Here is a 21,617-nt window from a genome sequence, read left to right as displayed (position 1 = left end):
CACAATAACAAATTAATTAACTTTGCACTTTGCTGTAAGGTTCATCCTTACTTTTGTATAAAAAAAAAATTGAAGTGTTAAGTTTGTTTGTACAAATATAGTACTGACATGTACGTTGGCTTTAAGAAACCAAGACCAAAAGCCTATTTATAAATTGTGGGGTAATGTGTGAATTATGTTCATGTTGTTGTTCTTTAATGTGTATTTAACAAATGAATAACAAACCCTTGCAGAGCGTGACTGCTTTTGGACGGACAATGATTGCCTTCACAAAAGATCAGGTTGAAGAAAAATATACAACTGAAAATGGATATGAGCACAAAGCTGAGGTTAGTGAATCAGTAGTTTACATTGTCTTCAGTTGGGGGGTAGCCAGCCCATCCTCCAAATATGAGAGTACTTATAGCAATTATTGACCAGGCAGACAAAAATGGACTGTTGTAATCCAAAGAGTTAACTTTATATATTATTGGAATGCTTCAAATGGAGCGTTTGGAGAGGAGAGCAGTAACTATACAACCTAACTTATCCTGTACTAGGCCTAAATGTGCAATGTTAGACCTAATATGTGCCATCTTAGGGTTAATTTAGTAGATAAGTGCTATAATAGCCCTGAAAAGTTTAGATTTGGTTGTTGCCATTTTTCTCATGGCCTCCACATAATTTAATAGTATGAAATGTCTGTTTTGAGTGTGACAGTCCATATTTGTACATTCGACCAATAGTTCAAGTCTGGGGAGGTTTTCGGGAGTTCCTCTACTCCTCGATGCAGGCTCAACTTCTGATAACTTGGTCCAACAGGCTATTGCTTGGAGTGGCCCGCAGGCTCATATATCCACTACAACCTAGTTGGTTTGGCACTTCTTACAAGAACTTGTCTAAATTCTTTTTGAAAATATTCACCTTTGTTCCGGCAATATTTCTAATGCTTGCTGGGAGGGTGTTGAACAGCTGTGGACCTCTGATGTTCAGACTGTTCTCTGATTGTGCCTATGGCACCTCTACTCCTCACTGGTTCTATTCTGCATTTCCTTCCATATCTTTCGCTCCAGTATGTTGTTGTTGTTCTACTGTGCAAATTTGGGACCTGGCCTTTCAGTATCTTCCATGTATATATATATTATTAGATAACTTTCTCATCTCCTTTCTGAAGCACACATTTTAAGAGTTTTGAGATGGTCCCAATAAGTTAGATATTTTACCGTTTCTATGCATGCCGTATATGTTCTCTGTATTCCCTCTAATGCAGAGATCTCTCCTGCTCTGAAAGGGGAAGTGAGTACCGAGCAATACTCAAGACGGGACAGCACCAGTGATTTAAATAGCATTACCATTGCTGTGGGGTCTCTGGATTTGGACGTTCTCATTATCCATCCTATAATTTTCCTGGCTGCCGCTTTAATTTGCTCGGTTATTTTAACTAAATGTTAGGTTGTCAGATATCATCATTAACCAGATCTTTTACATGTTGCATTCCTTCTATGATTGTGTTTGATTGTGTCCTGTACTCTGTATTTCATTTAAGTTCGTCATTTCCACCATACCCATGTACCCAGTACCTGGAACTTATTACCATTAAACATCATGTTATTTTCAGTTGCCCAAACAAAGAATTTATATAGTTTATCAGTGACTTCTTCAGAGGAAATTTTCATGCTTATTTTTATATCATCTGTATCATCATCAGCAAAGGATGACATGAAGCTGTGACAAGTATTTTTGTCTATATTTGAGATAAGAATGAGAAATAGCAATGGTGCCAGTACTGTGCCCTGGGGTTCAGAGCTTTACACTGCACTTGGACTTGATCTTATTCGACTGACTGTTACTCTCTGCATTCTGTTCGACAAAATTGAAAATCCAATGCTCCATTTTACCCATTATTCCTATTCATATCATTTTATCAGGTATCAATCGATGGTCACATTTGTTGAATGCATTTGTTAAGTCTGTGTATACAACATTTGCATTTTGTTTTTCTAAAGATTCTGTGATTTTGTCACTGTGGTTGAGTAACTGTGACAGACAGGATCTTTCCATTCTAAATCCATATTGTCCTAGGTTGTGAAGTTCATTGTTATCGATAAAACTGGAAATTTGATTCCTAATCACTCGTTCAAAATATATTATGTGTGATGTTAGTGCAACTGGTCTATCCCCCTTGTGCAGAGGTAGTAACTGTGTTTGTTTTTTTCTGTCTGTGTTGAAGTTCTGTGACTTGTGTTCTCAGGTCTCTAAGGTTCCCACCTTTGTCTGTTCCTGAGGGGCTCCCAGGTCACCCAGCAGTTACTCGAGAATTGTGCGGGAGCCTGTGATTGCAATGGTGGTCTACCCGCCGTGTTGGGTGTGGCATCGTTGGCTGTTCTGGTTCCTTCAGGGACATCCCATCCGCCTCCCTTGCGACCGCTGGGTTTGGCCTCCGGGGGCGCTGAGGGGGAGGCTTGCTCTATTTTTTCCCGCTTGGTCCCTCATTTCATGAGCGGTTCAGGTTGTGTCCTCCAGCCTGTAGTAGCGTCAAGTGGCTGCTCCTCCTCCTCTTTGGGGGTTCGGAGCTGGCGGTGTGGGCTTCTCATTCGCTCCGTCAAGTCATCTTGTTCCGGTCCCGCTACGGGGAAATGTGAGGTTTCAGGTTCATCTGGTTTTGTTCTGTCTGTACCGCTGACTTCGTTCTGGATGTCTGCCCCATTTCCGGCTTCTTTTGGGGCCTGGTTGTTGGGGATGTCTCTGGCCCTTCGGGTCGTGGGTTGGTGTGTCTTGCTTCCTCCGGGGTTTAGGGACTATTTCATTTTCATTGTGGGATGGCTTGCTTATCATTTTCATTGCCTTTTGCCCTGCTTTTGGCATCTCGTATTTCCGCATCTTAGCCATTTCATGGTGGATCACCTATGTCTGCTTGGTATTTGGGTGTTGGCCCACCTCCAAGGCTGGTTGGTGTGGGCTCCCAGTTAGTCTGCTCACCCGGGGTGTGGTTCTTTCCCAGCTCGCCAGGTTCAGGTTCCTGGTGCACTAGGGGAGGTCCCATCTTGTTCCATCCTGGATTCGATCCTGGTTGGGTCTTGTTTGGGACTCTCGGACCATTACCTTGTCTCTCTCACCGGAGGCGTTGCTGCGGCTGCAGTCCCGCCTTCGGCTGTTTCTGAAGAGCTCTCGGGTCACTCTTCGGTTGCTCAGGCAGCTGTGCGGGAGTCTAGACTTTGCTGTGCTGGCTTACCCGCCAGATCAGGTTGGCTTCAGCATCTGTTCTCGTTCCTTCGGGGATGTTCCTTATGCCACTCTCGTGGTCACTGGGTTCAGCCTCCAGTGGCCTTTCATCGGCTGCTGCGTTGCTGGCTTCCTCTTCGTTTTTTTGGGGGGAACGCGCTTCACGTCTTCATTGGGAGTTGTGTGGTGCAACTGCCTCATGGGTATGTTCCTCTTTTTTTTTTGGGTAGTTAGCTCCAGGGAGTCGATGGGGCTCCACCACAGAAAACCAGCATTGAATGTAATGAAATGCCATTTTCTGGGTTGAGCCCCAGAGGCTACCTGGCCCCATCCCTTCCCTAGGTCAGCAGGTTTTGTTTCCGTTTTCAGCCTCCAAACTGATGGTTCGACTGCCGGCTCAGTGGGCTGGGACTCCCTTTCCCCCCTCCCTGGGGTGGGGGTAGGGGGGGTCGGAGCGAACGAGCGGCGCACGATGTGATTGACATGTTGCTTCTTAGCTTGTTTTTCTTTGGGGAAGTTTCACGCCTCTTCGGTCTCAGGTTGCAATTTTCTACCAGGAAAATTACAATACTGTTTTGAAGCGCCTACCTTTCTGGTTGCTCAACCCCGGTCGATGGCAGACATAAATACTTTTATACACAAGCGTTTCATAGGCTAATGCTCCCTGCACCACTCTGAGGGGACCAGATTCTGGTTAGTGGTCCCCGGTAGACATGACAACTCCATATGACTGAAGCCCCTTACAAATATTAGCTAATATCAGTCCAATTACTCCAGGGAGCCTTCAGGGCTCTACCTAGAAAATGGTGTTTCATTACATTCAATGCTGATTTTTTGTATAACTGCTTTCTAAAAATTATTATATTTACTTTGTATTTATTTTTGTAACCATTACTGTCTATGTAATTATAGAATTGTGCTTACAGGTTATATATGGAGATACAGACTCCGTTATGGTGAAGTTTGGTGTACAAACTGTAGCGGAAGCCATGGAATTAGGGAAGGAAGCTGCCATGTACGTCACAGATAAATTTATTAAGCCCATTAAACTGGAATTTGAGAAGGTACTGTGCATTCATTAAAATTGATTATTTTGTCATAAGTGTGAGTGATTTCCAATACAGAGCACCACTTGGTTCCCGAACTTTAGTTATCCGAAACTTCCAATTTCCCGATTGGTTGGGTTGGTTGTAGTCACGCTACACCAACTAAGTTCGGGTAGGAAGTAGTCCGCCAAGCTTCACGCCGGCCAGGGTTGGGGTTACACTACACGAACCAAGTTCGGGTGAGGAAGCGGTCTGCCAAGCTTCGTGCCAGCCCGTGGTGGTGGGTGGGTGGATGGGAGATGGTTTAGTTTGCCCACTGACCGTGTCAGATGCCGCCTGCTACCCTGTGACGTCACAGATTCACGGCCTATTGTTCCCATTGTTTGAATTTGTCACGAGACGGGAGTGTTCATTCCGTGACTTTCTTTTACATATCAGCACAATCAAGGAACATCCGGGCACCATATCGACTCCAAATGCACGCATTGTGTCAGTGAAAGCATCAACAAGCAGGTTACGTAAAAGAAAGAGGTAGTGATGACATTTGAGAAGAAAGTTGAAATAATTAAGAAAGTGGAGAGCGGTGTCCCGAGAAGTGTCGTTGTACTGAATATGGCATTAGTAAAAGTACTGTTTTTGATCTTCTTAAGGCTAAACCTATCAAATTTTGACTATTTCTCTAGAAGTGAAAGTGATAAGGCAATACGAAATAGAAAGGTAGTAAGTAAAGCAATAGTGGAGAGTGTTAATATCGCAGTGTGGGAGTGGTACAAACAGAGACGCGAGGTAACGAAGAAGCCAGTGGCAGGCTGGCTGCTCATGGAAAAGGCTCGTGAATTTCACCAAGCAATGAAAATTACTCAAAAGTGTGTATACAGTGATGGATGGCTCAGAAGCTTTAAAACCCATCATGGCATTAGGTTCATTAAAATGCATGGTGAAAGACAATCTGCTGATATTGTTGGTGCTGATGAGTATACAAATAAATTTGCGGAGACGGTACAGGAACAAAATTTATCTCCAGAGCAAATTTATAATGCTGGTGAGACAAGTTTGTACAGTACTGGTGTATGCTTCCGACAGACACGATGGCTCATAGTGGTGAGGACGATCCTTCAGGTGGTTATAAACAGAACAAACAGAGAATTTCTTTGTTGTGCTGTGCAAATGCAGCTGGCACACACAAATTAAAATTACTTGTAATTGGAATTGATAAAAACCCAGGGCTTTAAAGTCAGCCAGGTGCCTCCCTGTGATTTATAAGGACCAGCCAAGTGCGTGGATGTCTCGCATAATATTTGCCGAGAGGTTTAATAAAAACTTTGTACCCGAGGTGAAGGAGCACCTGAAAAGTGTTGGTCTCCCGCAAAACAGCAAAGTTGTGCTGCTGCTAGATAACAGTTCAACGCATCCACGAGGTGATGAGCTTATAAATGGCAATATTATTGGAACGTTCTTGCCACCCAATACAGTGGAACCTCTATTAACGAGTTTAATCCGTTCTGGCACAGAGCTCGTTATCTGGAAAACTCGTCTTAAGAAACAAATTTCCCCATTTAAAATAAAGGAAATAAATTTAATCCATTCTACTCCCAAAAACATCCATACATGTATGACATTTTTTTATGTAAATATAACACTGCACATGTAATTATAAATGTTTTGTTGTACTGTTTTCATGTTTACTTTACCTTATGAAGAGTCGTTGCTGGCTTGAGAGAGACGATGGGGAGGTGGGAAGGAGGAGAGGGGTTATGGTGTGGAAGGAGAATCCACCTCTGAGTCAGGCAGGCTCTCTCTTCTTGGGAATTTCACCCCACTGGGACCGGGTTGTGGTTCACTATCACTGGCTCTTCTTTTCTCTACTTTTGGAAAGAACGTATCTATTGACAATTGCTTTTGTCTTTGTTTTAGGATGTCCCTAAAACGAGACAGCAAATTGTCATTAAACATGTTCACACTCCAGGTTGTCACTGCTTGATCAGGGTGATGTTTTTCTAAGAATGCGGTCACCTTTTCAAACATTCCCAACACTTCCCTGATCTCACTTGAAGAGGCAGCAGCATCCTCCCGTACCTCCTCCTCCCCTGATGAGAACTCTTGTGCCTCCTCTTGATTAATCTCCTTCTGAAGTTCCAGGAGTTCCTCAGTGGTCAGTTCCTCACTGTGCTCCTCCACTAACTCCTGCACATCAGCAGCATCCAACTCCAGACCCAAAGTTTGCCCCAGAGCAACAATATCATCCACTAGATGCACTTCCGGGTCTTCCACAGGTGAAGATGCAGATGCAAGTGCAGGACTGAAACCTTCGAAGTCTCGCTAAGGGATACCCTCAGGCCACAGGTTACGCCATGCAGAGTTTAGAGTCCTCCGTGTCACTCCTTCCCAGGCCTTATCGATCAAACGTAAGGCACCCAGGATATTGAAGTGGTTCTTCCAGAATTCTTTGAGGGTCAGCCCTGTATTGTCGGTCACATCAACACACCTCTCCAACAAGGCCTTCATGTAGAGTTTCTTAAAGTTTGCAGTGACTTTCTGGTCTGTAGGTTGGAGGAGTGGAGTGTTATTGGGAGGAAGGAACTTGGTGATGAACTGATTTTCGGGATACAATTCATCTCGCATCTGTGGAGGATGTGCAGGAGCATTATCGAGCACAAGCAAGGCCTTGAGTGGCAACTGTTTCTCTTCAAGATATTTCCTCACTGAAGGGCCAAAAACAATATTGATCCATTCAGAGAAGAATATCCGCGTGACCCAGGATTTCTTATTGGACCTCCACATCACATTCAGTCGCGCCTTGTACACTTTACATGCCTTGAACACGCGTGGAATTCCTGAGTGGTAGACTAGCAGCGGCTTGACCTTGCATTGGCGCAGAGGACGAGAGTAAGCCGATCCTTCATCGGTTTGTGGCCAGGCAAAGAATGTTCCTCCTGTGTGATGTAGGTCTTCTTCGTCATTTTCTTCCAAAACAGGCCAGTCTCATCACAATTAAAAACTTGTTGGGGCAAGAACTCCTTTCCAGCAACAAATTCCTGGAACTCTGGTACAAATTTCTCAGCAGCAGCTTTTTCAGAGCTGGCAGCCTCCCCATGTCACACAACACTGTGGATACCGCTTCTCTTCCTAAATTTCTCAAACCATCCACGGCTTGCCTTAAATATCTCCTTCTCTTCAGACGACGCACCTGGTGTCTTCCTGACAAGGTCCACATACAACTTCTTGGCCTTTGCACAGACAAGAGCTTCAGACACACTATCGCCATGCAATTGCCTTTCATTCATCCAGACTAGCAGTAGCTTTTCAACCTCTTCTAGGATTTGTGGACGTTTCTTGTTAACCTTGGTAACTCCTTTAGCCACCTCAAGCATCTTAAATTGTTCCTTCCTCTTCAGAATGGTACAAATCGTTGATGAGGACCTGCCATACTCCCTGACAAGATCAATCACACGCACACCACGGTCATGCTTTGCTATTATTTCCTTCTTCACTTCCACGGTAATTGTCGCTTTCTTCCCCTTGCCAACACTGTCTTTAGCAAGCAGCTTCTTTGGCGACATGGTGCGTTGCAAACAGCAGTCATAAAACCACAAAAAAACAGAGAAAAGCGCAAATAAATCTAGAGGGATGCTTGTCGTGTGAGATACAACAACGACACTGGCGTCGGAGGCGTCCTAGAATTTACGAGAACCTGCAAGACGCTAGGAAGCACCATGTGGTTTTGCTCGTTAATAGAGGTGAAGCTCGTCAATAGAGACAAATTTGCTGCGAGTGGCTTGCTCGTTAATAGAGCCGCTCGTTAATCGAGGTTCCACTGTACAACTTCAGTGATCCAACCCATGGATCAAGGAATAATTAAGAACTTTAAACACCACTACAAGAGGATGTTTGCCATACGTCTTAATAATCAGCTTGGAACAATTAAGGACTTTTATAAAGTCTTCACAATAAAGTCGGCTATCTGGACTATTGCTAGTGCACGGGATGAGGTAAAGCAGACAACACTAAGAAATGGTTGGAAAAAACTTTGGCCCACGTCAAGTCTGTTTCCTGAGGAAGATGACGAGGCAGATTTTGAAGGATTTGCTGTGAAGAAAGTTAGCGAGAGGAAAAAATTAAGAGAGGAACTCCCAGCCTATGTCAAGGGGATTAAGTTCCCTGAGCTGAGAGCAGAATTTGTGACTGAAACAATAGAAGATGACATAGATAGATGGATCGATTTTGATGAAGAAGCCCCAAACAATCGAAACATGACTGATGATGAAATTATGGAATTAGTATGTGCAGCAAAAAAGCTAGAAGAGTGCAATGAAGAAGATGGAGAGGATGAGGATGAGGATGAAGAACGTTAAAGGAAAAATGTAATATGGAAAAAATTCAGCAAAATTTTGAAGACATTCTGGCATTTATGGACACGAGTTACAGCGAGTTTGAAATTAAGGACATGATGACTCAGTACAATTTGTATATGAAGTTTTTAAAAACAAGAGCCAAGGGAATGAAACAAATGTCAATTACAGAGTCTTTTGCAATGGCTTCCAAGAAAGCTTGCATTGCATCACCAGCACCTGACTCATCACATGTTGGCCCAGTCAACCCAACAACTTCAGCCAACCCAACACCATCAACATCCACCTCTTCCATGTAAATAACTATGCTTCATCAACATCGATCATCAACATAAGCGGATCAGGACTTCAATTATTGGTGGATACAAACAAAATACGGTTGCATTTACACTATGAACCTGTCAGTTTTTTTCCCTAGAGTTTTTTCCTAAATTTGTTATATTTTTTTTCCTCCATTTCTCTTACACAAACTTACATGTTAACCGATGGGTCTTGTCTCCAAGGGGTTCGGAAACTAAGTGCTGCTCTGTATTACTATCTTTAGGGAACCGGGTCTATGATTTCTCAGCCTTCCTCACACTCAAATTTTTTTGTGCATAATCTACATAGTAAATGCTCCAACTTTTCTTAATGGATCAATATCATAACATGAACAGAAAAAAAAAATTACAATTTCATAAATTGATCTAAATATCATCTTTCTTTTCATGTGTGGGGGTTCAAAAATTGATTTTAATAATATTTAAAAATAATTTTTATTTGTAATGTAATATGAACTTCCAGGTGTACTTCCCATACCTGCTGATCAACAAAAAACGTTATGCTGGGCTTTATTTTACCAGCGCAGAAAAACATGACAAGATGGACTGTAAGGGAATCGAGACAGTGAGGCGAGACAACTCTCCCATTGTGGCAAATCTCATCAACACTTGTCTACAAAAAATCCTTATTGAAAGGTAAAGTCAAAGTCTTATTATTTTCTCATAGAATTTAAATTGGGAGCTCATCACTGAGATGTAGGTTGATTTAGAGTAATGTGCAGCATTTTATAGTTACTTTGCACAATAACAGACCCTTTCAAACTGGAGAAATTGTTGATTTGGAGTGTGTGCAGAGATCCTTTACTGCTAGAATCCACTCAGTAAATCATCTAAATTACTGGGACCGACTAAAATGCCTAAATCTGTATTCTCATGAGAGTACGCGGGAGAGATTTATATACTGTACACAAGACTTCTTACATTCTTGTATAGCCACTAGCATGCATAGCGTTTCAGGCATGTCCTTAATCTTACGTTCCCCGGAATACGACCCACCAAATCGTTTAACAACCAGGTACCCATTTTACTGTTGGGTAAACAGAGGCTACAGTTAAGGATTGACGCCCAGTAAATCCTCCCTGGCCAGGATACGAACCCAGGACAAAGCGTTCGCCAAACGCCAGGCGAGTGTCTTACCACTACACCACGGGGAATGGTGGTACATGATAATTTACACATGCAAAATATTCAAGGGGCTGATCCCAAATGTGCACACACAAATAGCAACACATGAGACCAGAAAGCATGGCAGGATGTGCAGAATACCCTATTGAAAAGCAGAGGTGCAATAGGTACTCTGAGAGAGAACTCTATCAACATCAGAGGCCCGAGACTGTTCAACACGAATCCGAAGGAACCTCAGGGCTACGAATCCGAAGCGCTGTCCATTCAGCTATCAGACCCCTATGAGTCATGGATGAGTGGATCATTTCCCTCAAACAACCAATGGTCCATCACCATTACATTGTACAAGAAACCAAGAATCCAGGAGGGGATCACCACTCCCACAATGGTTGAGCAGATAAGCAAAATGACACCAAACACCTGGTGACATGTTTCTTAAGCTTCCTACACCAAGTCAAAAAACCTGTATATCAATCAATTCAGGGCACAAGAGGGTCAAAAAGAAGAACAGCAGCCATGCTGTCAAATTAAAGTTATTCAAAAAGGTCTGCTTTCAGGAAAGTAGAGCCCAAAAAGTAGTTCGACTTCACATCAGTAAGAAGAGATGGAAAAGTACTGGGCCAAGGCCCTAGCTACTGACAAAATAGACATGATGGCCTAAGCAGTCATTGCCAAGAGTGAAAACCTGACTGCAGCTGTGTAGTGAATATCATCGGTCAAGGCCTCAGCTAATGGATGTGACCCTTGAGGTTCACAATGATACAAAATTAAACACTTGAATGTGGTCTTATTCAATCAGTTTAATTTTATTAATATATTTGGTTTCTGTGGGGTCTTGTGCTACTATACTACTGATGATGTTCAAGGGTAGCTGGTAGCAACCACTTTGCGTTTGAGATTTTCTGCGTTACAGCGGTCCCAGTTATTTGCTCTGTTGGATGTCCCAGATTTGTCCCGCTTGTAACTCTGATTTGTATGTGTTGGTTAACTCAACTGTGGTTCTGTCTGCACCTTCTCTTCCTTCCCTAGCAGGCGTGGTTCGCCCTCCTCCACAATGCTTCCAGCCCCGAAGCATCTGATGGTTTCAGAGTCAGGGTAGCGTTTAGCTTGGGATGTGGCTTGGGCAGATTTTTTGTTTGCCCCTTCCAACAATGGGCACAGAGGCAGTTGAGCTTTCAGTTACTGCTGAGGCTTCTGGATCTTTCCAGTCAGCTCCTTCATCTGAGGCCTTTTCCATGGACTTTGCTTTTCTATCCCGGGCGGTGGGCATGGGCGATGACTCTGCTTCAAGGCTCCGAGGCTCTTTTCTGCAGATCCCTGGGATTTGGGAAAGTCTGAGTTGGACCCTTGGGTCCCGTTTGACCCTTTTTGAACTTTGCCTTCTATGGAAGTTTTTTGTGGCAGGGGGGTGGGGTTTTCCTATTCCCCTTCCTGTACGAGTTTGAATTAAGTGTGGCTTCCCCAATGGTTCATTTCTGAGTGCCTTTGGGTTTTTCTGTTTCGTCCTTCTTGAGGTTTTCTCATTCTTGAGGCCCTCCCCCCTCCCCCCACAGTGACTCAGGAGGTCCTTTGTGCATACCTCCTGTGCGACCTGGATTATGCCTTGGTGATGGCCCCGACCTCTTTTGAGTTCAGTTCTTCCAGTTTTTGGGAAGTGGAAAACCATTTTTATGAGGTTCCCAAGTCATCCTCACTATCAAACTGTCCTTTGTGTACCATAAAGGTGTGTTGCAATTTCTATCATTCCTGCCTGCTTTAATGGCAGGTGGTGTGTTCTGTGTTGCAAGTGTTTTTGGGGGCTCCTTAAAGCTTCTCAATGTATGCCTCTGCTCCATCTCTCCTGTGATGCAGGACTCGTGCAGCTGCATGCTCAAGTCCCTCAGTTGTCGGCTATGTTAGTTATATACGACCTACATGCCAGTTTGCACTTGGGCTCTGTTGTGTGCTTCTTGAGTCTCCAGGAGCTTCATTGCGATTGGCTAACGGAGGACGTTAGAGCACTCTGTGAGGTTCCTCTTGCGGGAGTTTTGGTCTTTGCTGCTTCTGCAATGGCAACCCTACTCAGGTGTATATATCTTTCCCCAACCCGTTCTCGCAAATTTAATAAGTCAATATTGACTTATTAAATATGTGCATAGGTGACATACTTAACATAATAGATACCCTTAAAAAGATTCATAGAAAACACCGACCTTACCTAACCTTGTTAGTATCTTAAGATAAGCATTTTATTGCTTCGTAATTACAATTATTACCTAACCTATAATAGTATAGGTTAAGTAATAATTGTAATTACGAAGCAATAAGGTGCTTATCTTAAGATACTAACAAGGTTAGGTAAGGTCGGTGTTTTCTATGAAGCTTTTTAAGGGTATCTATTATGTTTAGTATGTCACCTATGCACGTAGTTAATAAGTCAATATTGACTATACGAATTTGCGAGAACGGGTTGCTTTCCCTCAGTCCTGCTGTTGCTTCAGGTTCTGGCACAATTGGAATCCTACAGGGAAAGGGTGATCCTTCTGGCGCCTTGCCAGCAAGCCCAGCCTTGGTTTCAGGCACTGCGTGCATGGTGCATGGAAGTGCTGATAATCAAAATAGAGATCCTAAATGTAGTTATTGTCCTTGTATATAAGTCACCGGAGGCAAACCCTCAGCAGCGTAAAGACCAACTAATGAAAATAGAACACTGCTTGGAAAGCCTCACAAATCCAGCCCCGAACATCATCCTGCTTGGAGGACTTAAACCTACGGCACCTGAAATGGAAGCACCTGGCTAATACAATAATATCAGAAAGAATACCAGGAAGTAGCCTAAATGAACAGGCACATGCAAATGACCTGCTACGGATGTGCGACAGGTTTGCCTTTAAACCAGCAAATAGTAGAACCAAGTAGGAAGGAGAACACGCTGGACCTCATTTTCACTAATAATGATGAATTGATCAGGAACATAATGATTACAAATACCTGTTACTCAGATCACAACTTAATTGAAGTTCTGACAAGCATGGGGAATAGACCTTCAAAACCAGTCCAGATTCCCGGTGGAGGAGATTTCAGCAAATTCAACTTCAATAATAAACAGATAAACTGGGAGCAAATAAACCAGGACTTCACAGAAATAAACTGGGAAGAACAGCTAGGAAATGCAAACCTGAACCAGTGCCTGGAAAAAATAAGCTCAGTAGCACTAGAAATACTGTATGTTCAAACCGCATACCCTAAGAAAAAAGAGAAAGAGATGCAGAATGGAACGGGAACGTCATTCCCTAAATAGGCGAAGAAAACGAATCGTGGAACAACTTGAGATTTGCACCCTATCTCAAGAACGACGAAGAAGGTTAGGTAGAGAAATAGAAACAATTGAACTTAAGCTACAAGAATCATACAAAACCCAGGAGAGGCAGAGAGAGCCATCAGTGAAATAGAGAGAAATCCGAAATATTTTTTCTCCTATGCAAAATCAAGATCAAAAACCACATCTAGTATCGGGCCCCTGCGAAAGAGAGATGGAACTTTCACTGATGACAACAAAGAAATGAGCAAGTTACTGAGGAAGCAGTACGACTCTGTTTTCAGCGAGCCACGAAACGCACTAAAGATTGATAACCCAAATGAATTTTTCATGGATATGATACCAACATCAAATCATATATCAGATGTCATCCTATCCCCACCGGATTTTGAAGAAGCCATAAACAGTATGCCTATGCACTCTGCACCAGGCCTGGATTCTTGGAACTCCACATTCATCAAGAACTGTAAAAAACCACTACCGCAGGCCTTTCACATTCTGTGGAGACAAAGCCTAGATAATGGTGTTATCCCTGACATACTAAAAACAGCAGAGAGAGCACCATTCCATAAAGGAGGAAATAAGGCAGAGGCAAAAAATTACAGACCGATAGCACTAACATCACACATCATAAAAATTTTTAAGAGAGTGCTAAGAAGTAAGATCACAAAATACATGGAATCACAGCATCTCCATAACCCCGGACAACATGGTTTCGGAACAGGGCGCTCTTGCCTGTCACAGTTGCTGGACCACTGTGATATGGCATTAGATGCTATGGAAGACAAACAAAACGCTGATGTAATTTACACAGATTTCGCAAAAGCTTTTGATAAATGTGACCATGGTGTTATTGCACATAAAATGCGTTCAAAAGGAATTACCGGAAAGATAGGCAGATGGATCTACAATTTCCTGACTAAAAGAACCCAATGTGTAATAGTCAACAAAATAAAATCCAGCCCATCAACCGTGAAGAGCTCAGTCCCCCAGGGTACGGTGCTTGCTCCAGTACTTTTTCTCATCCTCATATCGGACATAGACAAAGAACACAACTTATAGCACTGTATTATCCTTTGCAGATGACACTAGGATCTTCATGAGAGTAGGCAACATAGAGGACACGGCAAACCTCCAATTAGATGTAGATCAAGTCTTTCTATGGGCTACAGAAAATAATATGGTGTTTAACGAAGATAAGTTCCAGCTCATGTGCTACGGAAAAAATGAAAATATAAAAATGGAAACGACGTACAAAACTCAGGCAAATCATAACATAGAATGAAAAGGCAATGTAAAGGATCTGGGTGTACTCATGTCGGAAGACCTTACCTTTAAAGAACACAATAAAGTAGCCGTCACAACTGCAAGAAAAATGACAGGTTGGATAACAAGAACTTTTCACACTAGAGATGCTACACCGTTGATGATACTTTTCAAAACGCTTGTGCTCTCTAGAGTGGAGTACTGCTGCACAATGACAGCCCCTTTCAAAGCTGGAGAAATTGCTGACCTGGAGAGCGTGCAGAGATCCTTTACTGCTAGAATCCACTCAGTAAAACATCTAAACTACTGGGACCTGAATCTGTATTCCCTTGAGCGCAGGTGGGAGAGATAGATAATACTCTATACGTGGAAAATAATTGAGGGGCTGGTCCCAAACCTGCACACAGAAATAACATCACACGAGACCAGAAGACATGGCAGGATGTGCAGAATACCCCAGCTGAAAAGCAGAGGTGCAACAGGTACTCTGAGAGAACTATCAACATCAGAGGCCCAAGACTGTTCAACACACTTCCACTACACATAAGGGGCATAACTGGCAGACCCCTCACAGTGTTTAAGAGAGAACTTGACAAACACCTCCAAAGGATACCTGATCAACCAGGCTGTGACTCATATGTCAGGCTGTGAGCAGCTGCGTCCAACAGCCTGGTTGATCAGGTATCTGTCCTGCAACTAGGAGGCCTGGTCGACGACCGGGCCGTGGGGACACTAAAAAAAGCACCCGGAAGCACCTCAAGGTAACCTCAAGGTATGGTGTTGGAACCCGGGCATCTGAAGTTTTTTAAACTTAAGACACCATTAAACCAGCCAACCAGTCACCATTTCTATTGTGATTGGGTAGCTGGTTTAATAGTGTTCCACCTGCAGTCTTCCTCCCAGTGAGGTTTCTTGGCAGGCTTTTTTTACTCCGTCCCTTCATCATTGTTCCTTGGTTTCATATTGGGTTATTCTGTCCTTAGCTTTTTCTTAATCGGCATCATGTGCTGAGTACCGTCTCCTCTTATCATGCAGCATTGTCGGAGCAGTTCCATCTTGCATTCGGGGTCGATACCTCATCAGCCTCAATTCATAAGCTTTCTTTCTCATTGTTTCACCTCTGGCCTGCTCATATGCCACATGAGCCTGCCTGGTCCCTTGACCGGGTATTTTCCTTTCTTTCATCTGCTTGATTTAAAGTGGTCCTTTTGGTCTGGGATTGTTTACCTGAAACATTGTTTTTTCTTTCTCTGTCTTCCGGTTATCAGGTCAGGGACCTTCATGCTCCCCTTCAGCACTGGGGGCATTTGTTCTTTTGCTCCTGGTGGACACTTTGTTTGCAGTCGGCTCCTTCTTTTCTGGCAAAGAAAGAGTTGGTTAGCTTCTGGATGGGCCATCTGGGTGGTTCAACCTGGGGTGCATCATGTGCTATGTTTAGTGTCGGATTTCCAGAGCTCCCTTCATGCCACCAGTTCTTCTTCAGTGGACTCCTTGTGGATTGATCTAGTTTCCCTGGTTCCCATTCCCTCGTGTCCATGATGTGCATAAGTACATTATGGCTCTCTTTCGGTAGTTTTTGCCAATGTGTCTTGGGCTGATATTCGGGCGCAGGGGCTTTGGCAGTCAAACATGGGCTTGACGGCCAGATATTTTGTTAATGTTCCCGATCCTCAGCAGCCGTGTGTGGCCTTGGGTCATGTGTCGAGCCGTTGGTCTCTCTGTCTTGATACCTGCTGTGCTTCCTCGTCCCTTGTAAGTGCCCTGTCTTTCTTCTCTGTGGGTAGTTAGCTTCAGGGAGCCATAAAGGTTTAACCCCACCCCTCACCCCCAGAAAAGCAGCGTTAAATGTAATTAAACGCCAATTTCTGTCAGTGGCTTCTGACATCTTTCCACCCCCAGGGCATTGGGGTGGTTTCTATCATGATAACTGGTGGCAGAGCAGCTGGCTGATGGAGTCTGCCTCCCTCTGCCTCCCCCAAACAAGGAGGGACATGGGGCAAACTAACTTGTGCTAATTAAACAAATATTTGATTGTTTATTTACATTGTTGGGGTGTTCTTTTGGCTGTTTTGAGGCTGCAGTCTGGTTTCTAACAAGCAGTAGTCTGTTTTGTTTAGGTAACTTTCTGGATGCCTTCCATTGGTAGTGGCAGACATGAATAAATTTTCATGGCATTTTTTAATAGTACCATTCCTCCCTGTGCCTCTGATAGGGCCAGGTTCTGGCTCGTGATCCACTGTAGGCCAATAAGAATGCTGTACGTGATGGCACCTTGTAGTTTGGCACTATGTTAGTACAGTAATGTAGCCTCAGGGAGCTACTGTTTACTCTGCACCTTGGTGATTGGGTGAAAAGCCACCCAAAAATTGGCTTTTCATTACATTCAATGCTGGTTTTTGTGGGGCGCCCCATCGGCTCCCTGAAGCTGTCCAGACTGATATGTGTTATATTAGTTTGGGGGTCATTAGTTACGGGAGTTCTTGCCTATCGGGGATCACAAGCCAGAATATGACCCCCTCAGAGAGGCCAGGGAGCAATGGCTGTATGATCACTCTACATTTAGAGTGTATGTCATGTCTGCCATCAACTGAGGGAATACCCCTAAAAAGGTAGGAGTAACAATACAAATCTCTACCTGGTGAAAATTGCAATCTACATCCGAACTGAGCCAAAGAACTCCCCTCAAATGAAAATAATCAAACAAGCAGATCAAGCAGAACGTCATCCAACTAGCGTTCCCACTCATTAGCAGGTGCGAGCTCTCCTTCCCCGAAAAGGGAGAGTGGGAGCCTGCTCAGGCGAGCCAGCAGCTCACCACTTCAGTTCTTGATTAATGTGCACTGGGGGTCACACGTTACCTCTGGCCTCGCTTTCCTGTCTAGATTTTTGTCTTGTGTGGCTGTGCCAGCTGTGTGGGGTAGTTGTGGTGGCCAGGTGTTCTTCTGTATGCAGGGCTGCATGCGTCTAGGGCTCGCTTCCCTAGACGCCCTGTAAGTATTACCCTTGCGTGTTCAGTGTTCTCTTCCCTGGCGTGTTTCGGACTCACTCCAGTTGGAGTCTACGTCGCTTGGCGGTGGCTTCACCCTTAGGGTTGGGTAGGGGTCGTGGGGTAGCCATTTTGCACTACTGGGTTCTGTGCCTGGCCGCCAGGATGGCGTTCCGGGTCATATTTACATATGGCTGCTGGGCATGCGCTCGCTTTTTGGGGCATTTTGCAATTAGTTCATGCGCTCTAGTGCTTATTGGTGTCTCTGTAGGTCCCTTTTGTGTGACATATCTCTAGTTTGTGTTATGTCTGCTTTGTTAAAGGTGGGGAGGTGCATGGATTGCTCTGTTTTTCCTGCATCCCTGCTGAGGTGTCGGTAGTTTTAGTAAGTTTATACATCTCTCATTTTGCTCTTCTTGTTGTGCTTGCAGGGGTCGCACTTCGGCTTTTCGGGCCCGCCTCTTCTGGCCGCAAATGACCTTCTATGTCTTGTTTCTTTATGTGCAAGGCATCCTACCATGTATGTTTCCCTGGGAACTTTTGGATGGTGGTCATGTCTGCCGGTCTTGTGTTCCAGACTATGGTCAATGGATTGTTTTCTTTCTTTTCTTATGTTTTTGTGCTTGGTAAACTTGCCCTTTATGCTCGTCTGGCTCCCACGCCTCTGGCCCTCAGTATCCTGTCTGTATTATGGCCATTTAGGCATTGGGCTCTTTTATCAGGGTAATGTTAAAAAAAATTTATACACTGGTTGTTATTCACTTTGAACACCTGTTGAAACTTGTCCTTCAAATGGCATGTTTTCCGCCTGCAAATGTGATAGGTTGGGCTCTCCCCAGGTTCGTTTCCGGGTGCCCTAGGGTTCCTCGGATTCGTCTTTCCAGAGGGTTTCTTCCTCTCAGATTCCCTTTGGGGGGTTTGGGGAGGCCATTGGCGGGGGCCTCCGGCAAGACCCAGTTTCTCTTCTGTGTTGGATCCGGTTTTGTTTTCATTTGGTTCCTCTTACCCTGATGGGGGTTGTATTTCGAGGCTCCGGTACCTTTCTGGCTGGCAGCCTACTAGGATGACTGGTTGGTGTGGGCTTCCTCCTGGTCTGCTTGTCTGCTAGCTGGGGTTCTGACTCTTCCCAGCTTGCCAGGTTCGGGTTCCTGGTGATTTTGTGGAAGTCCCAGCGGGGGGGTTCCTTCCCAGGTTGGGCCTTTGTGTGGGATTCTCGGACGGTGTCTGTCTTTCTCCCTCTTGCAGCTTTGCCAGGAGGGAGAAAGACAGAACTGGCTGCGTTTTTTTCTGGCTGCGGTTCTGCATTCAGCTGTTGTTGAGGGGGCCTCAGGTCACTTGGTGGTTGTTCAAGCAGTGTGCGGAAGCCCGTACTTTTCCATGCTGGTTTACCCACTGGGCAGAGTTTGGCTTCGGAGGCTGTTCTGGTATCCTAGGGGCAGCCCCATTTGCCGCTTTTGCGTCCGTTGGATTCATCGCCAGGGGTCCTTGTGTCAGTTGCTACATCTCCGGCTTCCTCTTCTGGGATCGGTGCCACAGTGCCAGTGCCTACTCCATCCCTCGCTCGATGTGTTCCTGGATCTCTCATCTCTCTGCTGTGCCTTTGTGACCAGTGCTCATCAGGCTGGCTGAGACTGTTGGGCTCACGGCACGATGCATGAGTTTGTGGCTGTGTGGCAGGCGCTGCGAAGGATTCAGCTTCCTTGGGGCTCTGTGATCCGGCTCCATTTGCACTGCTCCCATGTGGTTCTTTGTCTCCACCGGGGGGATGTGTGTGCACGTGGTCTGTGGCTCTTTGGGGCTGATTGCTTCGGGTAGCTCTTCTGGTGAGTTCTCGGGGTTTCGTTCTCTATGTCGTTCACATTCCGGGAGTGTCCAACATCTTAGCAGTGGGCCTGTCGTGCTTCATTCCTCTTTCCACGAAGTGGCCGGTCGAAGCCAGCCCCTTCCTTTGGCTTTGTTGGACAATCAGTCGCCCAGAGGTGGACCTTTTTGTGTTGGTGTGGTCCCGTTATATGTGGCGCTGTTTCCCCACTGCAACTCCGTCACGGTAGACGTTTTTTCGGCAGGATTGGTCGAGATAGGGGGTTCCTGTAACTTTTTCCCCAGTCCAGCTACTGCTATGGGTTTTTGCTTGGCTCGAATCCTTTCAGGGGAGAGTGCTTCTCCTGGCCCCATGGTGACCAGCCCAGCTTTGGTTTCAGGCGCTGCTTGCTCGGTGTCCAAACCTGAGAGCTTTTTCATGGCTCCGCCTCTTTCAGCAGGTCGGGCCAGTACGGTACCTCGTTAGTTCAACTTAATCCTCCGCTCTTTGCATCTGGTTTACTGATGTGGATGTATTGCCACTTGTATGGTCATTAGGTGGTTTCTTTGATGGTGTCCCACCTGTGGTCTTCCTCTCAGCGACAGTATGGAGTCTCCTGGCGGTCTTTCCATCTTTCCTTTCCCTTTGTAGGTGTCTTGAAACGCGTCAGGTTTTGGGTTGTTTTGTTCTTTCTTCGTTTTTTCTTGCCTTGCATCTCATGCCGAATACTGTTGGTTCTTATCGTGCATTGTTGGCGGAGCCGATCTAGCTTGGGTTCAGGGTGGTTGTCCCTTCTGCTCCGTTCCATAAGCTCTCACATGCATTTTTCACCTCGAGGCTGCTAATGCGCCGCCTGAGCTTTCTTGGTCTTTGGACCAGGTGCTCTCATTTCTCTCCTCGTCTAGGGATTGTGGTGGCCTCTTTGATCCGTGATTATTTTATGAATGCATTGTTTTTGTTGGCTTTGGCCTCTTGAGGTCGGTTGAGGGATCTTCCTGCTCTTCTTCGGTGCAGAGGTTTGTGCTCCTTTGGTCCTGGGGGTCGTCAATTCTAGTCAGCCTGCGGTCTAACTTCATGCCCATGTTGTGCAGAGATATCCTGCTCTGGCTTCTGTCTTTGGTAATGTGTCTTATGTCGCCTCTCAATCACAGGGATTTTGGAGGCCGGACAGGGTCCTGGCCACCTGGTTTCTCGTCAACGTTCTGGGCCCTCTCTGTCCGTTTGCTGCTTTAGGGCGTCTGCCGCGGCCTGTTGACTTTTGTATGTTGTGAGACCTGTGGTGCTGCCACCTCCTAGGTATGTCCCTGTTTTACTTGTCTGTTTTTACTTATTCTGAAAGCCAATGGGGCTCCCCACAGAAAACCAGCATTGAATGATATGAAATTCTATTTTCTGGGCAAACCCCGGAGACTCCCTGACACCCTCCCTCCCATCGGTCGGCGGTTTTCATCATTCTATGAACTGGAGTCGTGAGCTGCTGGCGCGCTAGTTTGATGACGATTTGCTTGCTTGTTTGATTTCTTTTGTGGGGTAGTTCTTTGGCTCTGTTCGGACGTAAGTTGCAATTTTAACCAGTTAGAGGTTTCTATTGTTATGCCTACCTTTCTAGGGTTATTCTCCAGTCGATGGCAGACATGACATATTCTAAATGTAGAATGCTCATAGAGCCAATGCTCCCTGCACCTCTCTGAGGGGGGCCAGGTTCTGACTCATGGTCCCCGGAAGGCAAGAACTCATGTAGCTAATGACCCCCAAACTAATATGGCACATGTCAGTCTGGATAGCTTCAGGGAGCCACTGGGGCTTTCCCAGAAAATGGCATTTCATTACATTCAAAGCTGGGTGTTTGTTTTGTTTTTAATTTTCTTTTATGTAACCATTAAAGTGTAATTATCTTCATATATCGATCTCCAGGGTAATGCAGTTATAATTCTTGCCTGGTTTTCATACAGATGTAAATATGGTTATAAGTAATACATCTATATAAATGTTATAGGGTTAATCTAGGCCCTTGGAAAAAAGTTCACTATATAGATCGTGCCTCTCACAGCTACTTGAGCACTACAACAAAGTCACTGAGGCATTAGAAGAGAAACAGAATGCTGATGTGATATACACGGACTTCGCAAAGGCTTTCGATAAATGTGACCATGGCGTGATAGCACACAAAATGAAGTCAATGGGAATAACCGGTAAAGTAGGATGCTGGATACTCAGTTTTCTGT

The 21,617-nt window shown here is 44.9% G+C and overlaps 1 protein-coding gene across 5 annotated transcripts in view; it reads left to right on the top strand.

Annotated features, from left to right (window-relative positions):
• PolD1 (DNA polymerase delta) overlaps positions 1-21,617 on the top strand; it is a 163,097-nt gene that overhangs the window by 95,188 nt on the left and 46,292 nt on the right. For all 5 annotated transcript variants that reach the window (XM_045763369.2, XM_045763378.2, XM_045763359.2 and 2 more), the window contains exons 17-19: positions 234-329; positions 4,128-4,265; positions 9,380-9,552. In XM_045763369.2, the coding sequence (XP_045619325.2) occupies positions 234-329; positions 4,128-4,265; positions 9,380-9,552 (407 nt within the window). The remainder of the gene's footprint in view (positions 1-233; positions 330-4,127; positions 4,266-9,379; positions 9,553-21,617) is intronic.

This window comes from Procambarus clarkii, chromosome 14 (assembly GCF_040958095.1).
Source record: "Procambarus clarkii isolate CNS0578487 chromosome 14, FALCON_Pclarkii_2.0, whole genome shotgun sequence".
NCBI lineage: Eukaryota > Metazoa > Arthropoda > Malacostraca > Decapoda > Cambaridae > Procambarus > Procambarus clarkii.
Note: the sequence above shows the minus strand (reverse complement) of the source record. Positions and strands in the feature narration are given on the sequence as shown.